Here is a 26,681-nt window from a genome sequence, read left to right on the forward strand (position 1 = left end):
GGGAGAAAAAGAGAAACTGGGACATTTTAAAAGCTGCTGAAAAAGTAGACTGACAGAGGATTAATTTGGACTGTCCCTGTGGTAAAATTTAAAATTTTAATTTAAAAAAATTCTGGGGGCTCTTTTCTCCTGCCACTGAACTTCACACCACTCCCACTATCTCTTAAAGCATTTTAAAGGGAAGCAAATGAATGCCACAGCCCATTGCCAAAAGGTAGGTGTTTGAGGGGCAGAAGTGTCAAGCCCTTAGGGTGTCTCCTGATGCAGTCCGCACCCCCGTAATGATACAACTGATTGGGACATCTGAAAGGTATGCATAGCAGAGCACATGAGGGGAAGTAATTTATAAGGACTCAGTGAACCCTAATTTATAACCTAGCTTAGTTATGAAGTGTTCATAAGATACCCAAAAGTCTGTCAGCCACAACCACATTACTGTCCACAATACAGCAATACAATAACTACATTGGTCTACCTTCAATGGATGTTCTTTCTGATACTCTCTTTGGACCCCTAACATATCCTATATAAATGCTAGGTGTTAAGTCACATGTGGGGGAAAGACAGCAATAAATGTAGTCCTGTATACATGCCATATATATTGTTGTTATATATCCTATTTCTTTTGCTCCAAAAAGCAGAATAATATTTTCCTGAATAATCTAGTGAGTCAGACAGTGTACATAATACCCCTTTCCTCAATAATCTAGTGAGGCAGGCTATGTTCAAAGATAGTGACTAACTCAAGTTTGCCAGCGAGTTTTGACAGAGGGTTTGAACTTGGATCTCTCAGCCCTAGTCAGACTCACTGACCTCGGTACAACCCCAACTCAGGTTGTCAAGAGGACCTTCATTGCTACAGCTACCAGAAGAAGGCCTGACACAAACTGTCTCCAGGATGCCAGATAGGAACAGGATGTTGACTAATCTGGGGCAGCTGTCCGTGGAAGAAAACACACATTTGTTTTGCTGTCCTTGGAAAAAAATAGTGTGACAAACTCTGGGAACTCCTAGTAGAAGTAGTGGAAAATAAAAGGGCTACATTTCAAATAAAGAAAATTTTAAAAGTAACACTAGTCAGAGTGGAAATAAGTTAGTATATGGACTCCTAACAATATGAACACAATTCTCAAAAGAGAAGTCCTATTCCACTCTTGTGGCACCCTCTTCTGGCCAGCATCAGATACAACAGGGACAACCTTTCATATCTTGGGAGTTTATTACATGGAGGAAATCCCATGCAAAAACGAGATTTAAAAGCTGAAAAAACCTGCAAAAGCAGGTTGATTTTCACAGAAATTGTTGTTAAACTGGTGTTAACCAGAACGGAAAGTAAAAAAAAAACAAAACCCACCCCTTTTTACTTTTGGGATTTTCCAAAATTAAAAAAGGGGTGGCTTTTGTCTACTTTCCATTTGGGTTAATACTATTATAACAACGATGTTGTGTGAAAATCAACCTACTTTTAATTTTGAGAAATACGTGGTTAAATAGTTTTTTTCTGATTTAAATCCCCATTTCTGCACAGGATTTCCCCCATATGATAAACTCCTTAGAGCCCTTTCATATTGCACAATCAATAGTGCAATAGTACCATTTTAACCGCCAAGGTAACATCTTTTGGAATCCGGTGGAGCACAGATTCATAGATCTGTTTAGCCACCAAAATGGAAATCACAAAAAATGGTGAGGGCTGGTGAAAGAAAAAAAATGTCCCTGGATGCATTTGGGAAGAAGATTTTACATCATCTCCAGAAGGCTGAAATTGTTTTTATTTATGCAAGGCTTAGTTGACCTGATTGTTTCATTTCACATGTACATATGGTTAGATTTAGACAAAAAGTTTGCTGAAATTGAGTGTGTTTATTTTTGTGGTATAGGAACCTATTCCTATTTTTTCCCTGTCATTTCTGTCTCTGGTACCAAAGTTTCTGTTAAAGAAGTAATGTCTAGGAACACATCTATTTTTTTAAGTGTATAGCTCGTTAAATAACCATCTGAGGCTGCATCTGCACTGCATAAATAATCACTTTAACTGCTATGGTTCAATGCTATAGAATTCCTGGAACTGTAGCTTGTTGTGGCACCAGAGTTCATTGACAGTGAAGGTTGAATGTCTCACAAAACTACAGTTCCCAGAATTCTATAGCATTGAGCCATGGCAGTTAACTTGGTGTCAAACTGGATTATTTCAGCAGTGCGGATATAGTCTGAATGAATCAACCAAATACGGTTGCCAGCTATCCCTTATTTAAGGGATATTCATTATCTGAAGCCAGAAAGCTTGTTCCTAACAGGGTTGGCAGGTGTCCCTTATTATAAGGAACATAACTGATTCAATATTGGAAAACGTTTCCTTTTATATTGACCTGAACAAGATGCCCAAAATTCTGTTATTTTGGGGTGCTGGCTCTTGCAAAAGTAAAAAGGTATCTTTAAAATGTTTTTGTTGAATAGAATCATAGAATCCAGTCCAACTCTCTGCCATGCAGGAAATCTCGATCAAAGCATCCCCGACAGATGGCCATCAAGCCTCTGTTTAAAGACCTCCAGGAAATTTATAAATGCAGAGAACATGTTAATCTTACCGAGAAATACATGACAAGGTTAATTGAAATCAATAGTTTAATTTGGTATTTAGATAGAATGGAAACTTATTAATAACTACCTCCTGATTGTCAACCCTGCAAGCAAATAATTTTAACTGTCTCTTATTGCTGTTTTGAAAACTTTGTCACAATACACTCAATGGCTCTAAGTGATGCCCTGATATTTGATGACACTCAGTGTACCAAGTATGATTTTTCTGTTGTTATTACTACTGCCATTAATTTCTAAAACAAAATAATTTAACAAATATATTATTTGGGGGGCTATAACTTACCCAGGCCAGTATAACCAGTGGGAGTCTGGAAGGTGTAGTCAGAAAGCATAAAGGAAGTGTCTTTTTACTCTGTTCCAGTGTCTTTGGATGTGAGACTGACAGTACACCTCCATACATGTCCAATCAGAAGAAAGTCCTCCCAAGTAATGATGGTAGTTGGGGGACAAAGGCAGGATGAAGGATATTGCCTAAAGCCCAGGAGAGTAGATGCCCATATGAATGAGTAATAGAATGTAGCGTAGGAATCAGGGAAGACATGTGATGAACTGGTCAACGGCACCTTCATAAGGATGGGAGGGAGAGGGTTAGACAGTGTTGAATTATGTGTAGTGTGCCAGGAAACCATTATGTCTATTCAACCCACTAGAGATGGACTGGAATCTGTGGATATGTTCTAACTGGGCACCCTTCATCAGCTCATCACACAATTCCAGATGGGGACTGACCAAAGCAGAATATAGTGGCACTATTACTAGATCCCTATGTGCACTGATTTTCCAGAGTAACAAGGCTATGGCTTTGAATTCTAACCATATGTAAACCAAAGGCTTTCATGGCCGGCATCCATAGATTTTTCTGGGTTTTTCGGGCTATGAGGCCATGTTCTAGAAGAGTTTATTCCTGACGTTTCGCCAGTATCCTGGATACTATATACCCACTCTCTTCCAGGTCAGCATTCTCTGAAAATGCCAGCCACAGATGTTGGTGAAACGTCAGGAATAAATTCTTTTAGAACATGGCCACATAGCCCGAAAAACCCACAAAAATACTACATATGTAAACCACCCTGGGAGGCTTTTGACTGAAGGGCAGGGTAAATAAGCAAATAAACCTAGAAAACAAACCTTCCTCAGTCTTAAAAATCAAACTGTGGTTGGTATAAAGCAGGGATATTCACAGATATTCAGAAGGAATATATTATCCAAATAAGGGGCAGAAGGTGGTTTCAAACATTCTTTGGTTTCTTTAAGTTCCAGGACTTCCAGAAGGTGAATAATGCTTTCAAGAAATAATACTTAAGGCACAAAATGGCTCTCACTCTTGTTGTTTTTGTGGACCTCACTGACTGCTTTTTCTACAGTATACAGTATACATTTCATACCATTTAAAAAGATTTTTATTTTTTTCTAATACAAATAAATACTGACTGGCAACCTGTGCAGCAGGTACAATATCATAAACTGAATTTACAATATTGTAAATGATGAGGATTCACGATTATGGTTAGAAATGACCAAGCCGATATCAAAAACCTATCTTTTCAGCCTGGCAGTATCCACAGCATGCTCCTTGTCATGAGATTCTGTAGGGCAAGGAGTTGTGGCAGGACCCCAAGAGGTCTCTCCAGTTGCTGTTCTCAGGGCACCCACAACTGGCAATGCAACATCTCTGCAATTCTATCACTTCACGCTATTCCCTTCCCCAGCCATGATACCATTATGCCAGTTAAATATTCCAGCAAGATAATTAAAAATGTAATTATATATGCAGCACATGTCTATATATATAATTATTCAATTTTACCTGTAGAAAAAATGAGAACAGTGTTGTCCCAAAGTCCATATGTCTTCAGGGCTGCAGTGATATTTCCTACAGCTTCATCCAGAATGGATACCATTCCTGCATATTTGCGCCTCTTTTCATCTTTAATGAAAGTGTATTGTTCTGTGTACTTCTCAGGTACTTGAAGAGGCTCATGGACAGATTGTAGAGCAAGGTACAGAAAGAGAGGCTACAAAATATACACAAAGAAAGATATCAAAGCATTAAATGCGAGAATCAAAAGAATGCCTAACAAGCTTCCATCTGCAACTACTTCTATTGTCAAGAATAAGGAGGGTTTTTTAAATGAATTTCTATTTTTTGTGCTTTTATTAATAGACATGATCTACCCCAGGCTTCCTCAATCTAATATCCTTCAGATGTGCTTGATTACAACTTCCTCAATAAAATAGATACGGTGGCTGGGATGTGTATGAGATGGAGCTGTAGTAAACCACATCTGGGTGTGTGTGTTCTCAATCAGAGAAGGCTATTCTTCATTTTTTATTTCTTGATTAGCTTGCCAGATGATGTGAGTTATTGGTTGGTAAACAAATATTGTTAATTTTTTAACAATGTCCTTCTACAAGCAAATTATGACCTCATGACAAGAAACCATCCACAGCAAAGCCCTGTCAGTTTTATCTCCAAGGGGCACAGAGTTTAATAAAAGATTTTAAAAACTCCTCCCATTTTACATCCTTTGTTCTAGCAAAGAATTATTCTTGCATTCTGTACTTGCCCTCAACATTTAAGATTTTATGGAAAGTTTTTATACAAAATTGTACAGTGTCCTTACAATAATGGAAGATACAAATTCTTCTATGAAGGTAAAGCATGACATTCTGTGTACCATGGGCCCTTGGTATTCACTATGGTTTGGATCCAGCCCCCCCCCTCCCGCCATGGACACCAAAATCTGTGGATGCTCAAGTTGCACTATATACAATGGCACAGTAAAATGATGTCCCTTATATAAAATGGCAAAATCAAGGTTTGCTTTTTCAGTTTTATTTGAGAAATATTTTCAAGCTCTGACAGATGGAATCTGTGGATGCAGAATATGTGATTAAGGAGGACCAACTATATTTCTAGGTACAAGCAGAAGTTAGGAAATTTCCCATTTTTACTGGTCATGTTGGCTGGGGGATTCTGGAAGATGTAGCCCCCAAAAGGTGTTTCTATACACACTGCAGGTATGAGACCTTTGTCCTAAGCATTAGTTAAGTGGCTAGGCACAGAACTATAGCCCAGTGTCTTCTTTTGTGTTTAATCAGAATTGCATCAAAATGTATTAATACCAGCTTTATATGTTTTAAGAAAAACAGAGAAAGGGTACCTTCTCAGGTTGATGATTTGCTATGAGATCTAGTGCTCTTTGTGTAAATATATTAGTAGAGTACATATTTTTAAATCCAGCTGCAATTTCTTCTCCATCTCGAAGATCAAGAGCGCACCGGGTTACATTCTTTGATACGATGAGCACACAGCGCTCATGAGAATAGTAATTTTCACTTCCAAGAAGGTACCCTAACATAAAAGGAAAACAGAGTAATCATATCCAAACATCAAAAGAACAGCCATAAAAACAGAAATGACAGCAAGAGTCACAATTCTCTTTTAAATTCACTGAAAAAGTAGATTTGTTTATGAAGCCAGGGAAGGGGAGGGGAAATGTGGAAACAACATGTTAAAAATAAAATAAAATGAGTCAACAATTCATTTGGCAATATATTTTGTAACAAGTGTAAAAATCCCCTAAAACAGTATCAACAAATGCATACTTGATAATGTATAAAAGCAGCTGAATTATGTTTTTAAAATTAGCATCATTTGGTAAACTGCACAATGCTTTTAGAAACAGCTGAAGATAACACTGTTGTGCTCTTTATATTCACAGGGTACCATGCTGATCACAGTATTTTTCCTGCAAACTGTACAGGTATGCACATTTCTGATCTGGTGCTGACACCAACTGGTGAATAAGGCAGTCACTGTTCAGGACTAACTACCACCATTTCTAAATTCAAAATCCACAATACACATTGATGATACCTTTATTGGGTCAACCAGAAGGCATGAAAATCATTACACTAACTGTTGAAGGTTGCTGGTTTCTTCATCAGGTAAAGACAGCAGGGAAAAAAATAATGCAGGGGAAAATGACATGTTTTAGTCATAAAAGCTCATAAGTCTGCAGCTTGTGGTTTTGGATGTCACAGTGAGAGTGTCATCATGCAGGCAAAATACTCACCTCTTCCCCACTTCATAAAAAAGGTGGAGGAGCAATAGGGAAAAGGGCTGTAAAAGAATGCCATAAAATTTCAGTTCTCCATTGCAGCCAAAAAGTATCTTCCTGTGAGACCTGTTCCAACCTGCACCAGTAAAGCCCCAAAGTCCTGTAAAGCTCAGCTATCTTTTTCTTTTCCAAATTTGGAAAGTCCATTTCCAAATGTAATCTTTTGACTGCTACTTTATCATGAGTCAGTGATGAGAAATTAACACAGAGATGACCTGCAGTTTTTTCAAGGGGTAGTGGATACTCTCCTGAAATATTTTCTACTGACTTAAGTGCTCTGTCAGCTTCTAATTTGGCCCTTTATAGCATTTATGAAAAGCTTGAAATAAGTAACACATATGAAAGATTACACCATGCAAGCCCTTTATTTTAGCAAGGTACATTATAAAACCACTGAGGAGAGAACAAGCTTGTTTTCTGCTGTTCCAGAGAACAGGATCAGGAACAATGGGTCCACGCTGCAGGAAAAGAGATTCCACCTCAACATTAGGAGGAACTTCCTGACAGTAAGGGCTGTTTGACAGTGGAACAAACTCCCTCGGAGTGTAGTGGAATCTCCTTCTTTGGAGGTCTTTAAACAGAGGCTGGATGGCCATCTGTCGGGGATACTTTGATTTGGATTTCCTGCATGGCAGGGGGTTGGACTGGATGGCCCTTGTGGTCTCTTCCAACTCTACGATTTTATGATTCTATGAAAACAAACACAATTCTTTCCCTAAGAATGGTCATTGCCACACCCGTTCACCTTCAAAACAGTTATGCCTCCTGCAAAGCTGGAGCAGTATTTTGCATACAGCAGGATAACAGTGTGAAACATTCTTCCTCAGTACAGTCTATATAGCCATTCAAAAATATATGGATGATATACAGGTCTCCAATTTGACCATTATGACTATTATACCTGTCAGCTTCTCCCTCACTTTCCTCTTACTTTTGTGGGTTTCACTTCCACCACTGTTATTTCTATTACTCGGTTTCAATACAAATTTGCAATCAATTAATTACTGAATGTTACAAATTACAATTCATAACTGGCATAGATTTCTATAAAAAGAACTAGGAGCCTAGGAACAAAGTGATGCAGTAGCTGTAGACCAGTGGTTCTCAATCTTTGGCTCTTCACATGTTTTGGATTTATTTCCCCATATCCTTATGACTGGCCATTCTCTCTTGTGTTCTTAGGAAATGAATTTAAAATATCCAGAGGGCAAAATATTGAAACAACTACTATAGGGCCCAACATTTTTTTTAAATCCTCTAAAGCATTAACTTGGTTAATGCGTTAGCAAAGGTTTCCAAGGTGGAGAGCTAATCAACAGTATTGAGTACATATTGAGGGTGATGTTGCCTAGCACCTAACTTGGGCTAGAAGGTTCTCTCTAACTTCAGACTCATATAACAAAATAAGAGTCCTACTATTACACTGCTGTGTTTCCCTGTGTATCTTTGTACAACAAGCCTTATACCCTAACGTACACCCTGAAAACATAGAAGATGGGATTTCTGCAGGTATTGTTTGTCACATAACCAGGTAAACAGGTAACAAGCAACACCTGTTGAAATGTCATCGTCTACACAAGTATTAAAGATCCAGGTGACCTTTTCAGTTTTCACTTGGGCAACCCCACCCTGAAGACAAGTAGGCACTTTCTGCTCTGTTGTTGTGGATTAGAGGTCAAGGGTGTTATAATGTTGTTAAAGCTACTCTGTTCTGGAATTATGTTCTACACAGGCCAAAACATTTATGCTTATTGACACTGAGTAAATAAGATTTCTGAATGGAAGGTAGAACAGGAAAAAAATGATTCAGTCGACATACATAACATATGTCAGTTTCATTATATTTGTAACATTTTTATGGTCTCATGGGAGATTACTTTTGTCAGCCACAGAGAACTCAACATACAAAGGGTACATTTCTATTAGCCCAAACAACCTAACATAAAAGAGCAGTTCTCTAGCTGTTAACTTATGCCACCCATCCACAGTATTCAACAGATCTGACTTATGATCTGTTGATGGTCTTCATTTCATCACAGTTGAGAAGAGAGCTTGCAAAGACCATAACACAGTAGAAGCTCAGGAATGTACATTTAGTGTCCCAGGTAAGGATTTTTGGACACAGGGTGCTAGGATTGTGACAGCTGTGCTCACAGATATAAACTAATTAAGTAAACTAATGCTTCTATGGCTGCATCTAATACACGTGTGGACAGTATGGCAGCATTCTAGAAACTATGGCGTGCTACAGACCGCTGAAAAGTGGCGGCCTGCACCCGCCCCTTTCCCTGCCGGACCGGGGCCTCAGTGGCCAGAGCGGCAGCTGCTGAGGCCCCGATCCGCCGCTTTCCAGGCCACGGGGAAGCGGCAAAAGGCCACTTCCCCGAGGCCTGGAAAGGGGTGTCCTTGGGGCTTCAAGCCCCAAGGACACCCCGCAGCGGCGGGGAGGAGGAGAAAGGGGCCACTTGGCCCCTTTCTCCTCTGCGTCGCTGGGCGCAGCCATCTAAAGGCTGTGCCCAGCAATGCAAACCTGGAAGGAGCTCAGAAACAGAGCTCCTTCTGGGGCTGCGGAAAGGGTGCACTAAGTACCCTCGCGCGGCTCCACTATGTCACAACTGCACCACCCCGTTTAGAGGCGGCGCAGTCGTGACATAGTAATGGCGGCGGCCGTGTGGAATGGCCGCCGCCATTTTGTGCGCGCTCCGCGCATCCTAGGGTTGGGGGCGTCCAGAAAGGATGCCCCTTTCTAATCCTAGCACACGCGGAGCGCACACTTTTAGGCCCGTCTGTAACAGGCCTATGTCTTTAAAAGAAGGCCAAGTAAATTCCTGCTGACATATCAGATTACTACACTTGCACAAATCAACTCTTTGAAATTGTTCTCTGTACATAGCTTCCCCATTTCCTTTAAGACATCCAGATGTTGTTGTATGACCAGTTTTCATCATACCTGACCAGTGGCCATGCTGGGAGAGGCTGATGGTCAGTGGAATTTGTTAACACCTAAAGGCCCGTTTATCCCCCAAGTTTGCTCTAAGTAAACTATAAAGCCATAGCAAGTTCTAGAGGGTGGTGGTATTGTAAATAAAGGAAGGAGGAATATTTGTGTCACTTACCAAAATAAGTATCAAACCCTCTTCGGGTTGGAAGGCATTCCTTTCTGTACATTCCTAGATGCCATTTCCCCACCATATGAGTAACATATCCTGCTTCTTTAAGAAGTTCAGGCAGGAGCTTTTCATCCAGTGGGACACAGCTGGGCTGACACGGCCAAATTATTTCATGCTGTAAACCTGTATGGATCTAATGAAAACAAGTGTACCTCGCATATTTGCTACAACATAATGTGGTGATGCTTCTGCAGCAACATATTTATCTCTAGAGGAAAGCCAATCTGAACATTCCTAAATCAATCAACACAATTTTACATGTATTGCATCTGAGAAAGGTTATGAAGATAAACAGCAGCACATGCTTAGGATGACAGCAGAGGTGGGGTGCAAATTTTCCACTCTGGGTTGGGGCTAGATATCAATTTGAAAAAGAGGCAGGTGAAAATTAACCTTCCCATCAACCCTTCCCTCGCTCCCTGTTCTCCACTAGATCTCTAAAACCTCATACAATGTTCTCCTGAATATTGAGAAACCTAAGAGAGTAGAGCAGGTGAAGGGGCAAAAGGCTGAGGGAGAAAGGGAAGACTGAAGGAAATAAGTTGGAGGCACTTTCTTCTCTATTCACAGAAGGTGCTTCATTATGTTTTTCTACATATGTTTCCTACCACTCTGCAGGTTCACTGATCCTCTATGTATTTAACGGATTCTAAGGACAACACCTACATAATTTTAAAGTAGATGGTGAAGAGATCAAAACAGTTCAAGATTTTCCATACTTAGGCTCAATCATTAATCACAGAGGAGACTGCAGTCAAGAAATCAGAAGACCAGGATTTGGAAGGGCAGCTATGAAAGAACTAGGCAAGATCATAAAGTCTAAAAATATATCATTAAATCTCAAAGTTAGGATTGTCTATGTCACCGCATTTCCCATTTCTATGTATGGTTGTGAAAGGTGGAGAGTGAAGAAAGCTGACGGGGAGGGGGGGGGGATGAACTCATTTGAAATGTGATGCTGGAGAAGATGTCTGAGAATACCATAGACCATTGAAAAGGCCAGTGAATGGATCCTGGAACAGATCAGGCCTGAATTCCTCTTGGAAGCAAAGATGACTAAAGTGAGGTTGTCATATTTTGGGCATATCATGGGAAGAAAGGACTCACTAGAAAATAATATAATGTTTGGTAAAGTGAAGGGCAACAGAAAAATATGAAGGCTGCATTCCAGAAGGATAGACTCAGTCAGAGAAGCCATAGCCATGAATCTGCAGGAGCTAAGCAAGGCAGTTGAGGATACAGTGACTTGGAGGTCTCTCATACATAGGGCTGCCTTGAGCTGAAGTCAGCTCAAAGGCAATTAACAAAAAAAAACCAAAGGGTCAACATCCATTTGCCATCTTTAATGATGAGATATCTGGATCTGACCCATAGAAATTGCCTGGCATGAATTGAAAACTGGGTTATTACCCAACTAATGAAAATCTGTTTGTGCAATCAAATAAATGATTACATAGAAGAAAGTTTCACTGTGTTCAATGCGGCATACTTCCAGATTAAGTTCATAAGCAAATGCAGCATGTATTTTTGTCAAAACAAAAATTAATCAAGTAACTACCCAAACCTTCATAAATCTGCACAAAATTCAAATCAATCCTTTGTTGTCAGATAATGCCTGTATGCCCCTCTGTAAACATCATCTTAGAAAACAGGGCCTCTCTTGATTATGCCAGCTATCTGCAGATTTAAATACTTTCTTGTATTAAAATTTAAATTAAAACAGTTAAAAATCAGCTGCCTGATCTATCTGAAAGGTTTAAATTGACTGATCTAATCAAATGGCAAATGATACTCCAAACCAACCTTCCTCAACCCAGCTTTCTTCTTTATATCTACAGTTCAAAGCAGACCCATCCAGGCATGATGGAATCTGTAGTACAAAACATGTGGAAGGACCAGGCTGGAAAGGGCTCACAATTTGATCACTTTGGCCCTGTACAGATGGGCCCTTTGTGGCGCGCCCATGACGTGCTAGGATTGCCTCAGGGCAGCGCGTGCATACACCCCGCAACCTTAGCACATGATGAGGGCATTGCAGCTGTGCAGCGCCACCCACATGGCGCACACAGCTATGATGTTGCAGCTGCGCAGCGTCCAAACAGCGCTGTGCAGCTGCGATGGCATCGGGACATCTTTATAGGTTTGCAGCGGTGCAAATGCACCACAAAAGGAGCCACTTTTTAATGATCCTTTGTTGCTGCACAGCAGCGTTGCGCAGTTTGGTTGCTGCAGCGCTGCTACAGAGTAAAGAGAGGCGCCTCCCTGGTGCCTCTTTCTGGCGGTCTGTACCCTGCCTTTGTAATTAAAATAAAACTTAATGCTCATGGCAGTGTCAAGATTTTCAACTCATCCCCTTCACAGTTTTTTCTATGACAGAAAATCTGCTCCAAAAAGTTGGCCAGTCTTTTCTGGCAAATTCTTAAGGTTTCTGGCTGGTTGTAGGAGGGAGGAGGTATTGCACCCATCTTGCCTGCACTTGCTAAAGATGCTTTTGTGGGTACAATGGCAGCAAGGGAGACAGTGTCTGTCTCCAATATCTTTTAAAATGTTTGCACCTTCACCATAAATGTTTCGGGGACAGTCCATTCCTCTCCCTTATCATAGCTTTTTCCAATCAGGCATCTCCAGATGTGATAAACTCCCACAATCTAATGGGCATGATGGCTAGGGATGATGGAAGTCATCATCCAACTCTTTATGATGATGTCAGGTTGGGAAAGATCGTCATACTGATTGTTGCGTTCTCTTAACCAAGGCATATGGATATATTTTTTCCTGACATACATCTACAGGGAGACTTAGCACATGCTGAACAGATGTCTTATGTACAAAATATGATCTTGGGGATGCTGCTGACTTTAAAATCATTTGAAGCAAGTCTTGCCCTGCGTAAACCAAAGGGAAGCTCCCATATCAATCTCACGTTAACTGGTTGAATTAGACATGTTTTGAAGTGTATCTGCAGAGCTCCTCCTGCAAGTGATTAAAGACATCTGTTTGTCATAACACACAGTAAGTTATGTATCCTGCACTTAGAATGCTTTGTGATTGGTCACTGGAAGATAAACATGAGCCAGATTTACATATCTGACTATTGAGTCTCTGTTGGAAAATAAATTTAAAGTTAGCAGATCCAGGGGCTTTGGGGAGGTCAAGGCAAATTGGAAGGGACACAAAACAGCTTGGGGAGCCCACCTACAACCCATGGGCCACCTGATTCCTATTCCTGCTATACATACACATTAGCATATGGGAATCCAAGCAAATTGTGTCACTTTCCTCCCGTGTTCTTTGGTGAAGCATTTCCTCCTTTTTACTGATGTCAAAGTAGCGACCGTACCTGGGGTCCATGCAAATACATCTCTTCATTCAATTACATAATGTAGGCCACCATTATTAGACCTATGAAAGAGATGGAGACTTTGAAGAAATTTGGCCTTCCAAAAGTTGGAAATCCCAAGAATGAATGCCCTAATAATCAAACTTGTCATCTGGAGGTTATACGAGTGCTATTTATTAATAAAAACATTTTATTCCACTAAACCTAATCTTAGCTTGTCATCCAAATCAATGTTCACTCAACTTCATGTATGATGTTGCAAACTTTGCACAAAGTCATTTCCTAAAATTGAAGTTTTAATTAAATGCAATTTTGTTTCCAGCTTCAGGACAGCAAACCAGAGAAGTGATAAATCCTTGTGTCTCATTTTTTCCAGTCATAGTTCTATTAACCTCTTTTGCAAGGCAGCATTTAAAGAGGAATACCAAATGTCTCATAATTAGCCAAAATTAGATCATGTAGTAAAATAGATTTTTCTATCAGCTAAACATAATAATTAAAGAACTGAAAAGCTTGAAGATTATCCAAACAGAAGATTCTAGCTGGCTCTAAAAAGTAAAGATACATGGAACTACTGAAACTGAACATAAACATAAAATGGAAATAAAGTTTTTAAAAAGAATTCATTGTTATTGCCAGACAGCCAGAGTATATTATTTGTTTTCATTTACACATGACCTATCAACCATTCAGTGACAGCCAAGCAGTGTGTTTCATGAATAGCCAAATTATTCAAAATCTTAAAAGAAAACAGAGCATCAATTACATTGCTTAGTTTTCTTCAGATAAAAAGTACCACCCAATATCCACTGCAGATGTTGAACCGATATAAAGGCTGCAATGGAGGTGCTCCAGTCTTTTGGTTTTATTTTACTTGTTAGAAACTTAAGAGGTAAGTGGTCAAAACTGTCACAGCACTTCAGATCTGATGCAGGATTTATGGTCAGTCATAAGGCAGGAATACAAGTAATTATCACTGAATTAATAATTTTCTAGCTCAGTTTTTAAAATTGAAATTGGGATGGGAAAACAAGTGACACCTTCCTTTTGCCTATAGCAGTATACAGTACATTTTAAAATGCTCAAAATTGTTTTCTTCTGATTCTCCAGCTAGCCCTCTTTAGCAAAAAGAGATGTTGTGTCATTTGTGAGGGAGGGAGCAAGCATCTGGTGTAAGGTTTTCATGAACAAACAATGAGATAAAGTCAGTATTACCAACCAATGCAATAAAATATCAATTTTCAGTTTTGATTGGAAAACAGATGGCCAGGCTGAACTGACATAGGAGGCTTTTTATGTCAGGAAATTAAATGGGCTGTAAGTGCGTGGGTTTTTGTGTATGTGTGTAAATTTCACTAAGACAGAAGGAGGAAATGGAAATGGCCAACAATCCAGCACTACAGATTAAGAGTTTTTAAAAATATATATATTTATTGAGTTTTCTTCTTTAGTTTATGGCTTACAGTCAACTGCTCTTCCCAGCTAGAATAAGTGGGAAATGGAGTAATTTCCACTAGTTCAATTAGTTAAGCCTAGCTGGGATAAACACATAAATTTAGGCCTATATCAACATAAGCCATATCAGGATAAACAACGGAGAGGCAAAATGAATAAGAACAAAATGGCTCATCAAGGGAGGAGAAAAGGTTAAGAGCTACCCACTAACCATACATGAAAGAGTTATAGAAAAACAGATAGAACCTGATAGTTGTTGGCATGGTCCAGAATTTCAGTGTTTTCAAACAAAATGTCATGCCCGGGATGGTTTATAATGTGTTCTGTTACCGCTGAGTTTTTTTGGCTGACACAATTCAAGGAATCCATGATTATTCACAGATTTGAATAGTATGTTCTCTCTAGGCCCTCCAGTGCAACTGTACCAAACGTTGACCATAAAGTCATGATGGAGGACCTAGAGATTTCTAGAGAAGACACTTCTCTATGCATTTGTAGGTATCCCAGTTTAATTCTATGGACAATGGCTGGTGGATGTTGCACTGGAGGACTTAGAGATTCCTAGAAAGGTGTTCTCTCCGTTTAAAAAAGTGTTATTTATTTATTTGAGATTTAACTTTTATGGGAGTCCTGCACCCCTAATCCCAGCAAATGTGGAGGGTCCACTGTACTGTCTTTGGGGACTACAGGCCTAGAATCCCTGGGCAACATGGGAGATAGTGGCTGAAATCTAAGACTACCACTTCATAGCATAAATCTCCTTATGTGGCAATTATGAGCACTACTCGATTCCTAAGCTGAAAAGAAACAATGTGCAACACACATCAATGACTAGGTGCCATTGTGCAGTACACAATGCACAACACACAATGCATAATATAGGATGTGCAAAAACAACTGGCAATGGACAATCACAATATGAAAAGACAAGGCAGAAAAGTTTGCATGCAAAGCAGGATAGCATGCAACGAATATGTCCCCAACTGGATGTCAACCATAGTAGGAAAAGCTGTGGAGTAGCACAGTTGAGCAAAGGCACTCAGGCTCCCATCATCCAAATTCCTAGTTTGAGACTACCAGTGCCTTACAATGTCTTATCAAGACAATTCCTATGTCAAAAAACTTTTGTTTTAAATCTGATGAAAGATATCTGTACATCAATAGGGAGGAAAATATATTTGAAAGAAAGATAGTAATTACAACACAGCTTTGGTTATGTTGTTCTCAGAAGACAAAAAAAACTGATAAAGAATGTCAAAAAAGCAAAATAGTTTTCTGAGCAAAATAGCTTTCTAAGAAATCAGATTTGCAAACAAGGCTATACCTAAAAGAAATAAATAAAGAATGGGTAGGTGATTTAATGTTTTGGTTTTTTCATCTTGTAATGAATATAACAAGTGAAATAACTGCACAAAGAACACAATCTACATATACGAAAAGTGATAAGAATGCTACTGTAGACATGGTGGTGGGAAATGGCTTTGTTGTTAGGCTTGACACAGGGACGTAGCCAGGATTTTAGGAATGGGGGGTCCAGACTAAGTGCCACCATTATAATGGGGCTTGGGCGCGGCGGCACAGCAGCACACACCATTCATTTTTCTAATGGAAGGGGGATCCAGACCCCAAGAACCACTCCGTTGGCTACGTCCCGGCTTGACAGTGGGGCAGCAACACACCTGCATTTTGCAACATACCTGCAAAACAATGCAGAAAAGGCTACGTGTACACTGAGCAACAAACAGCTGTGGTATTAGCTAAAAATGCATGAAGTTTGAAACAGTTTGAAAATTTGATCAAGACCAATGAGAACATACACATTTACAGTAAGACTTTGGGATCTGCTGTGTTTTGGTTCCAGGACCCACAGTGGATACCAAATCTATAGATGTTCAAGTCCCAGTAAACACAACAGCATAGTTAAATAGTGTCGCTTATATAAAAAAAAGGCAAAAATGATGTTTGCTTTAGGAATTTATAATTATATTTTGAATATTTTCAGACTGTGGATGGTTGAATCGGTGGATAAAAAATCAGGAGACACTGATGGCTAATTGTATATGTAAATAATTATTGCAATAATAATTGTTGGAAAATGCAACTAACAAAACTAAGAAAAAGATTGAACCTGGGTACCAGAAGAATACAGCAACACTTCAGGTTGATTTAACTGAATTATTGAAAAGAGGTGTTTATTAAAAAGCCTAAAAGGTTTTGGCTTCTGTCTCCCTCAGTGACATCCTCTAAACAACTACACACACACACACACACACACTCATCCACCCTCCTGCATACATTTCAGAGGCATGTAATTCTTGTGTTCTCCATGCTAGACTGGATACCATGGAACAGCAGTCACAAGCATGTGATGCTGCCTAACATTTTTGTTGTTTCCTATTCTAACTGTTTTTTTCCGATTACTGGATCTGCTTCCTCCATCTGCTGTGCAGTTGCAAAAGAATCAGATGAGCCTTGCAAACAAATCTTGACATATATGGTAAGAAATCATGAACACTGAAGGACACAGAAGTAGTAACAGCCTTGATCCAAAGATACTTACAAATGTGTTGGCTTATAGCTTAATGCTCAAAAGGGGCCTCACAAACATTTACGTACTTGAACAAAATATAACTTATTAATTTAAAGCAGCAATATTGCATCAATTGTTTTATACTAAAAAAAATCCATAAAAACCTACGCTTTAACAAAACAAGTGACTTTTCTAATACTAGAATCTGACAGTCAGCATGGCTTTGATCCTTAGACATACCCCAAACAGCAATCTGGGGAGGGGGGGATGCTACAAGCCCCTCTCTGCTCCTCACAATGTTTCCTAGGGAAAGGGTAGGGCAAAACAGATTAAATAGCCTGTTCTTGATAGTTAATAGCAGTCTCTCCTCTGCTATTTCTCCCAAGCTACAGACCAGTACAGTAGTGGGCATATATGAAATTACGAGGGTACAGGGAGTGGATGTATGTGCACAGAGGAAAGAAAGAAGAGTTGGAGCAGATCTTGGGAAAAAACCTTTTGAACTACAACTCCCAGAATCCACCAGGGGACTGCCATTGCGGAACTTGGGCATTGTAGCCCCAAAAGTAACATTTCCAAATTCTGACCATATCGCTTCTCTACTTCCCAGAACTGTCTTCATCAGTGACTGTCTTAATCAATGAGGGATTCTGGGAGATTTTCTGTGCTCTGCCCTTCCTCAGATTGATACTTTCCTAATAAACTAAAGGTAAAGATAAAGTTAGTCCCTTGACATGAATGCCTAGTCATAACCAACCATAGAGGTTGGTGCTCATCTCCGTTTCTAGGCTGAGGAGCTAGCGTTGTCCAAGGACTGCTCTGGTGATCATGTGGCCAGCATGACTGCACCGAACACTGTTACCTTCCCACTGAGAAGTGATATCTAGTTATCTATTTGCATTTGCATGCTTTTGAACTGTTAGGGTGGCAGAAGCTGGGACTAATGACAGGAAATCACCGCATCATGCAGCACTCGGGTCCTGAACTGCCAACCTTCCGATCTTCTGATCATCAGAACTGGCATCTTAACCACTAAGCCACCTAATAAACTACCTGGCACTTAATTAGCCATTTACTTTCTGGGCTGAATTCTGTTTTATTTTGGTTTCAGTTCTAAAGTCTGCCTTGTTGGAGTAAGTGGCTGTTTTGTGTACACTTAACAGAACGTTTTTTAAAATAACAAAACTTCTAGAAATTGTAATTATATATATATATATATATATATATATATATATATGGGAAATTAGTTTTAGTGCCAGAGTTTTTGCGCAGTTGGATTTTAGTGGTGCTTTACACAATGCTTGGACATGGTGGGAAATGTAATAGGAAAAATGTCTCCACGTCACTAACTCCTTCCTTGTCTCCCTCTGTGAAGAACCTGAAGAGTGTAGCTGACATGGACATGGAGATGTTTTCCATTCTACAAGATATGGCTGCATAATTTAATGAGCTGAAACCACTTATGTCATCTATGCAGCCTTTGGTTGCTTCTGAGGTGTCACCTGGTGTGATTGGCAGCACCACACCTCCTAATGACACCACTGCATTATTGTATGTATTCAAAGATATGACTGTGTTTGTCTGTAGAATGTTGTAGCATCTTTGAGACTAACTGAAATAAAAGAAATTGGTCAACTTCTTTCTATCAGTTAGTCTCAAAGATGCTACAAGATCTCTCTACATTATTGTATGCATCTGAGATTCCTTTTGAATGCAAACAAACAAGCAAAAATATTTAAAAATTAAAAAATAAGCTACTTGGCAGGCAAGCAGAGTACAGAAGCCTACATCTAATTGCTGCTCTCCACAATAGAAGACCTGTTAATGGGACTTACAGAAATGCTGATTTGCAATTGGACAGAGGTCAGAATCCTAATTAAACACCTCGCTCTAGCTGTATGTTCTTGTCTTCCAAACAACAGAATTAATACAGCCAACAACACTATGGCTTAGAGTAGACAGATCTAGATTTACTTCCACTGATCCTCATCCAAATGGTAAGCATCACCATCCATCTCAATCAGGGTTATACTCTCAGTTTACAGTCCAGTGATGGTTGCAGACTTGGACACATAGATGATTAGTCATTTTATTGGTTACATTTATACCCCACCTTTCCTTCAGTTAGCTGAAAGCACCAAATTGATGGGCTCTCCTCCTCCTTTCTTTCTTTTTTTTTCTCACAACACCCTTGCAGGTAGATCTGACTGGGATCTTAAAGAGATCTAATCAGTTTGTTGCAATATCAGCTTTTGTAAGAAATACCACTAGTTGCAAGCTTCCTTTTGCTTTCTCCCCATGCAACACATCCCAAACCTCATGCTTCCTAGTTAAAAGGTACATGTCAACCTTAGAAAATTATCTCAGAATCAAATATAGCAATAGGCATCCACAAATGGAAAGCTATTTAAATCAGAGGAACTGCCTGGAAGGACTTTTAATTTTAATTAGTTATTACTGTCCCTTCAACTCTAGTGTTAGTTTCCCCACTTCATCCCATTCATAGTGCTGATATACAATTTGAAAAGACTAACTTATTATTTCCCAGGGTGAGAGGAATGTCAATAGGGCTGCCAGGTTTGGGCCCTGGTGATTTCCCCCCCAGGGCTCAGAGATTAATTCATTCCCTCAAGTTCCCTTAGATTTATTGTGGGGGGGGGGAGACACAGTCACGACCGCATACAACCAGCACCCTCCCTCCCAGCCACTTCCCTGACCCATTAGAAGTTTGAGAGCTTCAATGAGAGCTCCGTCTGGGCATCAACAGAGGATATATGAGCCTGCTGGTGCTCTTGGACCTCTCAGCGGCCTTTGATACCATTGACCACAGTATCCTTCTGAAATGCCTGGGAGAATTGGGTATTGGGGGCACTGCTTTGCAGTGGTTCCGGCCATACATCTCTGGCAGATTCCAGATGGTGTCACTTGGGGACAGTTATTAGGCCAAGAGAGAGCTTAGGTCAGGCGTCCCTCAAGGCACGATTCTGTCCCCAATGCTGTTCAACATTTACATGAAGCTGCTGGGTGAGATTATCCAGAGGCATGGGGCAGGGTGTTATCAGTATGCTGATGACACCCAAATATATTTCTCTATGTATCAGATTGATGCAATGACTAAGGATGGTGTCTGTCTTCTGAATGCCTGTCTTAATGCGGTAATAGACTGGATAAGGGAAAACAAACTCAAATTGAATCCAGGTAAAATGGAGGTACTTGTAATAGGGACCCCTAATGTGGGATTGGAATTATGCCAGCCAGTCCTGCATGGGGTCACACTTTCCCTGAAGGACTCTGTCCGCACCTTGGGGGTGTTCCTGGACTTGTCGCTTCAAGTGAAGGCTCAGGTGGATGTGTCGGTCAGCACTTACTATCAGCTTCGGCTGAGACACCAACTGTGCCACTTCCTGGAGCAGGGAGACCTTGAAACAGTAGTATGTGGGTTGTACATGCTCTCGATTTGACTTCTGCAATACGCTCTACATGGGGCTACCCTCGTGCCAAGTTCATAAACTTCAATTGGTACAAAATATGGCAGCCAGGCTGGTTATTGGCACATCGAGAACTGTCCATATTACACCGGTTCTAAAATTTCTCTACTGGCTTCCTATGAGTTTCCAGGCAAGGTAGCAAAGTGTTGGTTCTAACCTTTAAACCCTACATGGCTTGGGTCCTGACTTCTTGCGCGAGCACACACAAACACACACAAGAATTCTCCTCACTTTGACCCCAGTCTTGCTGTCTCTTGCTGGAAGGGCAGACCATCCAAAAAATCTTTAGTATGTAAAGTCGAAGGCTTTCATGGCCGGCATCCATAGTTTTTTGTGGGTTTTTTCGGGCTATGTGGCCATGTTCTAGCAGAGTTTCTTTCTGATGTTTCACCAGCATCTGTGGCTGGATCTTCAGAGAAAGGCATATTCTCTGAAGATGCCAGCCACAGATGCTGGCGAAACGTCAGAAAGAAACTCTGCTAGAACATGGCCACATAGCCCGAAAAAACCCACAAAAAAAACTAATCTTTAGTATGTTCTTAACACATAATTTTGTAATCATTACATTTTCTTTGAAATTCACCCATTTTTAACAGATGCCGTTTTAACTTTTTTATTTTATTTATTTTTTATCCTACCTTTCTCCTGATACAGGATCCAAGAAATAATTATACTGCCGAGAAAGGGAGGGAAAACCCACAGGTCATATAGTCCCATTCAGAAGAAAAGCAAGATATACAATAAATATATCAACACATAGAAAAAACAGTTGGGTCTTGGGCCAACAGGATCTTGATAATTTGTGCTGGCTTCCCTCCTCCTCCTCCATTAGTCCTGGCCCTGAACATTATTAAAAGATCACGTTACTAAAGGTCTTGCCAACAGGCACAAATAAGCCAAACTCATTGTTTCCAATTACAAGTGATTTTCTGTGGTGGACTGGTGTCACTGCTGAGTAATAATTCATTCAGAAGTTCCAGATGCTTGAATGGAGATAATGATTCTTTATCACACTATATGTGATAATGGACATCTTATGACAAAATATTTACAGTATCAGTGACAGTTTGTAAGTGGCTGGGGCTAGTAATTTCATTGGCCCTGCTAGTAATGTTTTCCTCTAAACCTATGGTTCCCAAACTTTGGTCCTCTAGGTGTTTTGGACTTCAGCTCTCAGAATTCCTAACTGTTGGCCAAGCTGGGGCTTCTGGGAAGTGAAGACTCAAATAGCTGGAGGACCAAAATTTGGGAATCGCTGCTCTAAATACAAAACTCTACAGCTCTGTAGTCAACATATATATACTGTGTGTGTGTGTGTGTGTGTGTGTGTGTATACACATATTGCTCTATCACTCACTCTCTCACATGCCCAAACACACACAAGAATTTGCATAACACTTCATGCATCTGATGGAGTGGCCTGTAGTCCACAAAAGCTCAAACACGCACGCACACAACCTATCAGTCTGTCAAATGTCACAGAGCTCCTTGGTTGTATACACAATCCTAGCATCCTTCTGAAATAGTTTTAAAAGCCACTAGAGGTCTCTCCAAACCAGAACATGATTAATCCAATTGCACCCTTCATCTATCTAAATATTCTATGATTTCTTACAAATGTTTACAACATGAAGTTTCCATTTAAATCACTTAGCTGAAGTTTACAGGGCATATGAACTTGGAAGCAGATGCCATATTCCTAAATGCTGAGGACAAATAACTGTCAAATTTATAACAAGAATGGGCAGAGAAGTTCATTTAGTTAGAAACACTATCTCCAGAAATATCCCAAATCTACACACCACACAAATAATTCTCATGATTTGCACGTGATTTCGGTGCAATAAAAAAACATCCTGCATGAAACAGCCTAAGGATTTGGGCTGGGACTCAGAAGCTGCACTCACTGTAGTCCAGTTCCTCATCAAACTAACCTTTGCTGCTTTGAAAACATGAGAATATGACCCTGGAGACCAGGGTTCAAATCCCTGCTCAAGCATGGAAACCCCCTGGGTGACTTTGGGCAAGTCACACTCTCTCAGTCTCAGAAGTTGGCAATGGCAAACCCCTCTTGAAGAAACCTATGAGGAAAATTGTGTGATAGGCCTTGATGTGGTTGTTATAGGCCTTCAAGTCGTTTTCTGACTCATGGCGACCCTATCACGTTTCTCCAGAGGGAGTCACTGCCATCCTGTGAGGCTGAGAGAGTGTGACTTGCTCAAGGTCAGGCTGAGCCAGGATTCAAACCCTGGTCTCCAGAACCAGAACCCAACACTCAAACCCCTACACCACACTGGTTCTTATGCCTTAGGGACACCATAAGTCAGAAAACAACTTCGTGGCCCAGAACAACAACAAACCAAGGACGTGTGATCTTGAAAGCTGAAAAAAGTGGCACCAGAAATGGGTTTTGGGGGGGGGGGGCAACGTTTCCATACCAGGGTAGCTCTTGCAGGCGGCCTCCAAGTCTCATCCTCTCTCAGCCATGCCAGCTGGGGTCGATGGGGGCTAGAGTCCAAAGACATCTAGGATTATTCATCTCTATCCTATCCTGCTGTTGTTCACTGTGCAAAGGGATCTTACCGCCCCTTTGAGACTCCCTGAAAGAGGGAAGGTGGTGTCAGGACAGAGCTTTCCTACCGGACTGGGCCTCCTTCCTCAGAGACGTGCCTGACTTTTATTCTTTTAAGATGAAATTGGTTTTAATATCGTAGTAACTTAATTCTATTTTCATGTATCACTTTTGTATGTTTGTAGCTGTACTGTTGAGAAAGAGCCGGATACATATAATAATAATAACTGTTGTTGTTGCTGCTGTGTGCTCTCAAGTCATTTCTGACTTAGGGAAACCCTGAGGCGATTTTATCTCAGGTTTTTCTTGGCAAGATTACTTCAGAGGAGGTTTGCTGTGGCCTTTCCCTGAGGCTGAGAGAGTGTGACTTTCCCAAAGTGGGTTTCCATGGCTGAGTGGGGAATGGAACCTCTGGGCCCCAGAATTCCATAGCCAGGACCCAAGACACTTAAAGCGGTGCCAAACCGGGTTATTCCCCCGGTGTGACTCAAGCTCGGGGGTCTCACCTGGTACCTGCCGCTGAGGAGCTGGCTGCGGGAGGGGGTGCAGAGGGGCTGGGTGTAGTAGCCCTCCAGCCTGACCCCTTGGGCCCCCAAGGCGTCCAGGTTCGGGGTTCGAATCTCAGAGCCGTGCCAGCCCACGTCGTGCCAGCCCAGGTCGTCGGCCAGGACGAAGACCAAGTTGGGAGGCAGAGCAGAGGAGGAGGAGGAGGAGGGCAGCAGCAGCAACAGCAGCAGCATCCCCAGAAGGCTGAGGAGCAGCCCTGGCAAGAGCCCCAGCCCCTGGCACTTGGGCATGGCGGGCTGCCAGCTGCAGCAAGCAGGAACTGGGAGGAAGGAAGGGAGGAAAGAGCTCAGCAGAGGACCAAAAGGCCAGCCCGCCTCCAGCTCCGCCTCAGAGGGCAAGCAAAGCAGCCACTAGGCCCCTCCTTTCTCTGGCTCCAGCCCCACAACAAGGGAAGGCCAGGCTGGGATGGCTGGGTTGCTCTCCGCACTACAACTCCCACAGGAGCCCCCCTTCCCCCCCCCTTGGTTGTTGGCCTCTAGGACTTTTGGCTCCTTTTCCCACTAGTTAGTCTTATGAAATCCCCCAAAAGCCCCCAGCAGTCGTAGCCCTGTTGGCCCCCCGGCCAGGCCAGGAACAGCCATAGCATGGTGCCTTTCTGGGCATTTCTTCCACTCTTCCCCATGTCTTCTTCCCAATTTCCTCGTTGTCGAGACTGAATTTGTGTATTTCTACTGTGGTCAAAAAACAAATAAAAGCCTGCCAAGCGGTGGACAAGCTAAAACACCAACAGGACAAGATTAAAAACATCTCTAAAATAAAACTAGAGCCTGTGGCTTCCCAAATTCATGCTGGATTCCAAGGAAACATCTTCTTTGAATTGCAAATGGACATTGCATTTCCTTGACTTTGAAAATCTCCCAGTGACCCCATGGCCAAAAAAGAGGAGACTAAGAGGGAGAGGAGACTAAGTCTAGAAACAACAAAATGCAGGCCTATGACTTACATCTTCCATTTCTTTCTCTGGTTTTTCTGATGAAGAAGCCAGTGTGACTTCCAAAGCTTGTGACATGTCCTTGTGCCTTTGGGTTGGCCCCACAAAGGCATCACTCTTTGGATGCTATTAGGCAGTATTATTTTAGGGATGTTTTTCATCTTGTAACGTCAGTGTTTTTGACGGTGCGCCACTCAGCGGGCTTTATTTTTATTTCTTTATTTTTTACCCCAGAAGAAATACCACAAATTCAATCTAGACAACGAGGAAATGAGAAAGAGTTAAAAGAAATCCCCATATCTAGGATCAAACATTGACCAGATTGGGGAAAGAGACTGCAAAGGCCATCCAGTCCAACCCCATTCTGTCATGCAGGAACTCACAATCAAAGCATCCCCTACAGATGACCATCTAGCCTCTGTTTAAAAACCTCCAAAGAAGGAGACCCCACTACACTCCGAGGGAGTGTGTTCCACTGTCGGACAACCCTTACTGTCAGGAACTTCCTCCTAATGTTGAGGTGGAATCTCTTTTCCTGCAGCTTGCATCCATTTTTCTGGTTCCTGTTCTCTGGAGCAGCAGAAAACAAGCTTGCTCCCTCCTCAATATGATATCCCTTCAAATATTTAAACAATATTTTGCTGGAGGAACTAGAGATTCCCAGAGAAGGTTTTCTACCAGTTAAAAAAAAAATACTGTAGTTTTGTTATTTGCAGTTTTCCCACTTAGGGGTCCTGTTTTCCTAACCCCAGCGAATGCGGAGGGCCCAATGTACAGCAAAACTCCACTTTCTTTATTGCTCACAGAGAGGCAGTGATGTATGCATGAGCCTTCAGGATGCAGGTTTGTTGTTGTTTAACTGCCCCGACTCATGGCGACCCTGAACCTCACTTGCACCTCTGGGATTTCTCTCTCTCCTACCCAACAGCCTCAAAGGAAAGAATAACTGCAGTGGCATCAACCTTGAGAGTTTGAAGGAGCAACTGTTGGTGGCTTATTTTATCTACCTGTTCTCTGACTCTAGGAGGCATATATTCAAAGCCATAGCTGTGTTGTAAGGGAAATATGAGTAAAGCTTTTCCCTTCCAGGAAGGTTCTTGGAGTGCCCAGCAACAAAGGAGAATCAGAGTTCGAGATGTGGTCCAGAGTAAGACACAGGTTTATTTCACCGATTGGGGCTGGCAGCTCACCAAGAAGATGAATCCAAAACTGCCGCGCCCTGCTTTGTATCTTTCACATTCTTATACAGTGGTACCTCGGGATACGAAATACCCAGGTTACGAAATTTTCGGGATACGAAAAAATCCCATTGGAAATAATTGTTCCGGGTTACGAATGTTTTTTCGGGTTACGAAAAATTTTTTGGTGCTTTTTTCGGCTTTTTCGCACGGAATCGCGGCTTTTCCCCATTAGCGCCTATGGCAATTCGGCTTACGAAGGCTTTTCGGGTTACGAAAGCGGCCGCGGAACGAATTAATTTCGTAACCCGAGGCACCACTGTACATTTTCTTACTTCTCTTTATCCTAGCATAAGCCAATTACAAAAGCAAGAACAGCCCACTACCTAATAAGGGTGCAAGGTTCAAAAATTCATGAGTTAGGCTTGAAGTTACTAGCAAGGAGTTTCTTCAGCCGTTGCCTTGCGAAGGAAGCTAATTAATGAAATAGGGTTGTGGTCAGGCCCACTTACAGGAAAGAGCAAAGTGCAGCTTCAATTGCTTAAGCAGAGCTTGTCTGTGGCAAGCTTTGTCCCTGTTTCTTCATACAAATTGATAACATGAACATAGCTATTTCATATTTATAAACTTCAAACCTCTCATTTTGAGTGTGGGAAATCAGTCTAGAATAGGGTCACATTTGTTTCCTCCATGTGATGAATATAGCAGGCAATAATGCCAGGACA

General features: G+C 41.2%; 1 protein-coding gene across 1 annotated transcript in view; it reads right to left on the reverse strand.

The window, feature by feature from the left end:
* Positions 1-24,130, reverse strand: part of ARSB (arylsulfatase B) — a 105,189-nt gene extending 81,059 nt beyond the window's left edge. The window contains exons 1-4 of the mRNA XM_042453996.1: positions 23,787-24,130; positions 9,842-10,028; positions 5,766-5,956; positions 4,409-4,616 (exon numbers count right to left, since the gene is read on the reverse strand). Of these exons, the coding sequence (XP_042309930.1) occupies positions 4,409-4,616; positions 5,766-5,956; positions 9,842-10,028; positions 23,787-24,077 (877 nt within the window). The 5' untranslated portion in view covers positions 24,078-24,130. The remainder of the gene's footprint in view (positions 1-4,408; positions 4,617-5,765; positions 5,957-9,841; positions 10,029-23,786) is intronic.
* Between the last annotated feature and the right edge of the window lie 2,551 nt (positions 24,131-26,681).

The sequence above is a fragment of the Sceloporus undulatus genome, chromosome 2 (genome assembly GCF_019175285.1).
Source record: "Sceloporus undulatus isolate JIND9_A2432 ecotype Alabama chromosome 2, SceUnd_v1.1, whole genome shotgun sequence".
NCBI classification, from domain to species: Eukaryota; Metazoa; Chordata; class Lepidosauria; order Squamata; family Phrynosomatidae; genus Sceloporus; species Sceloporus undulatus.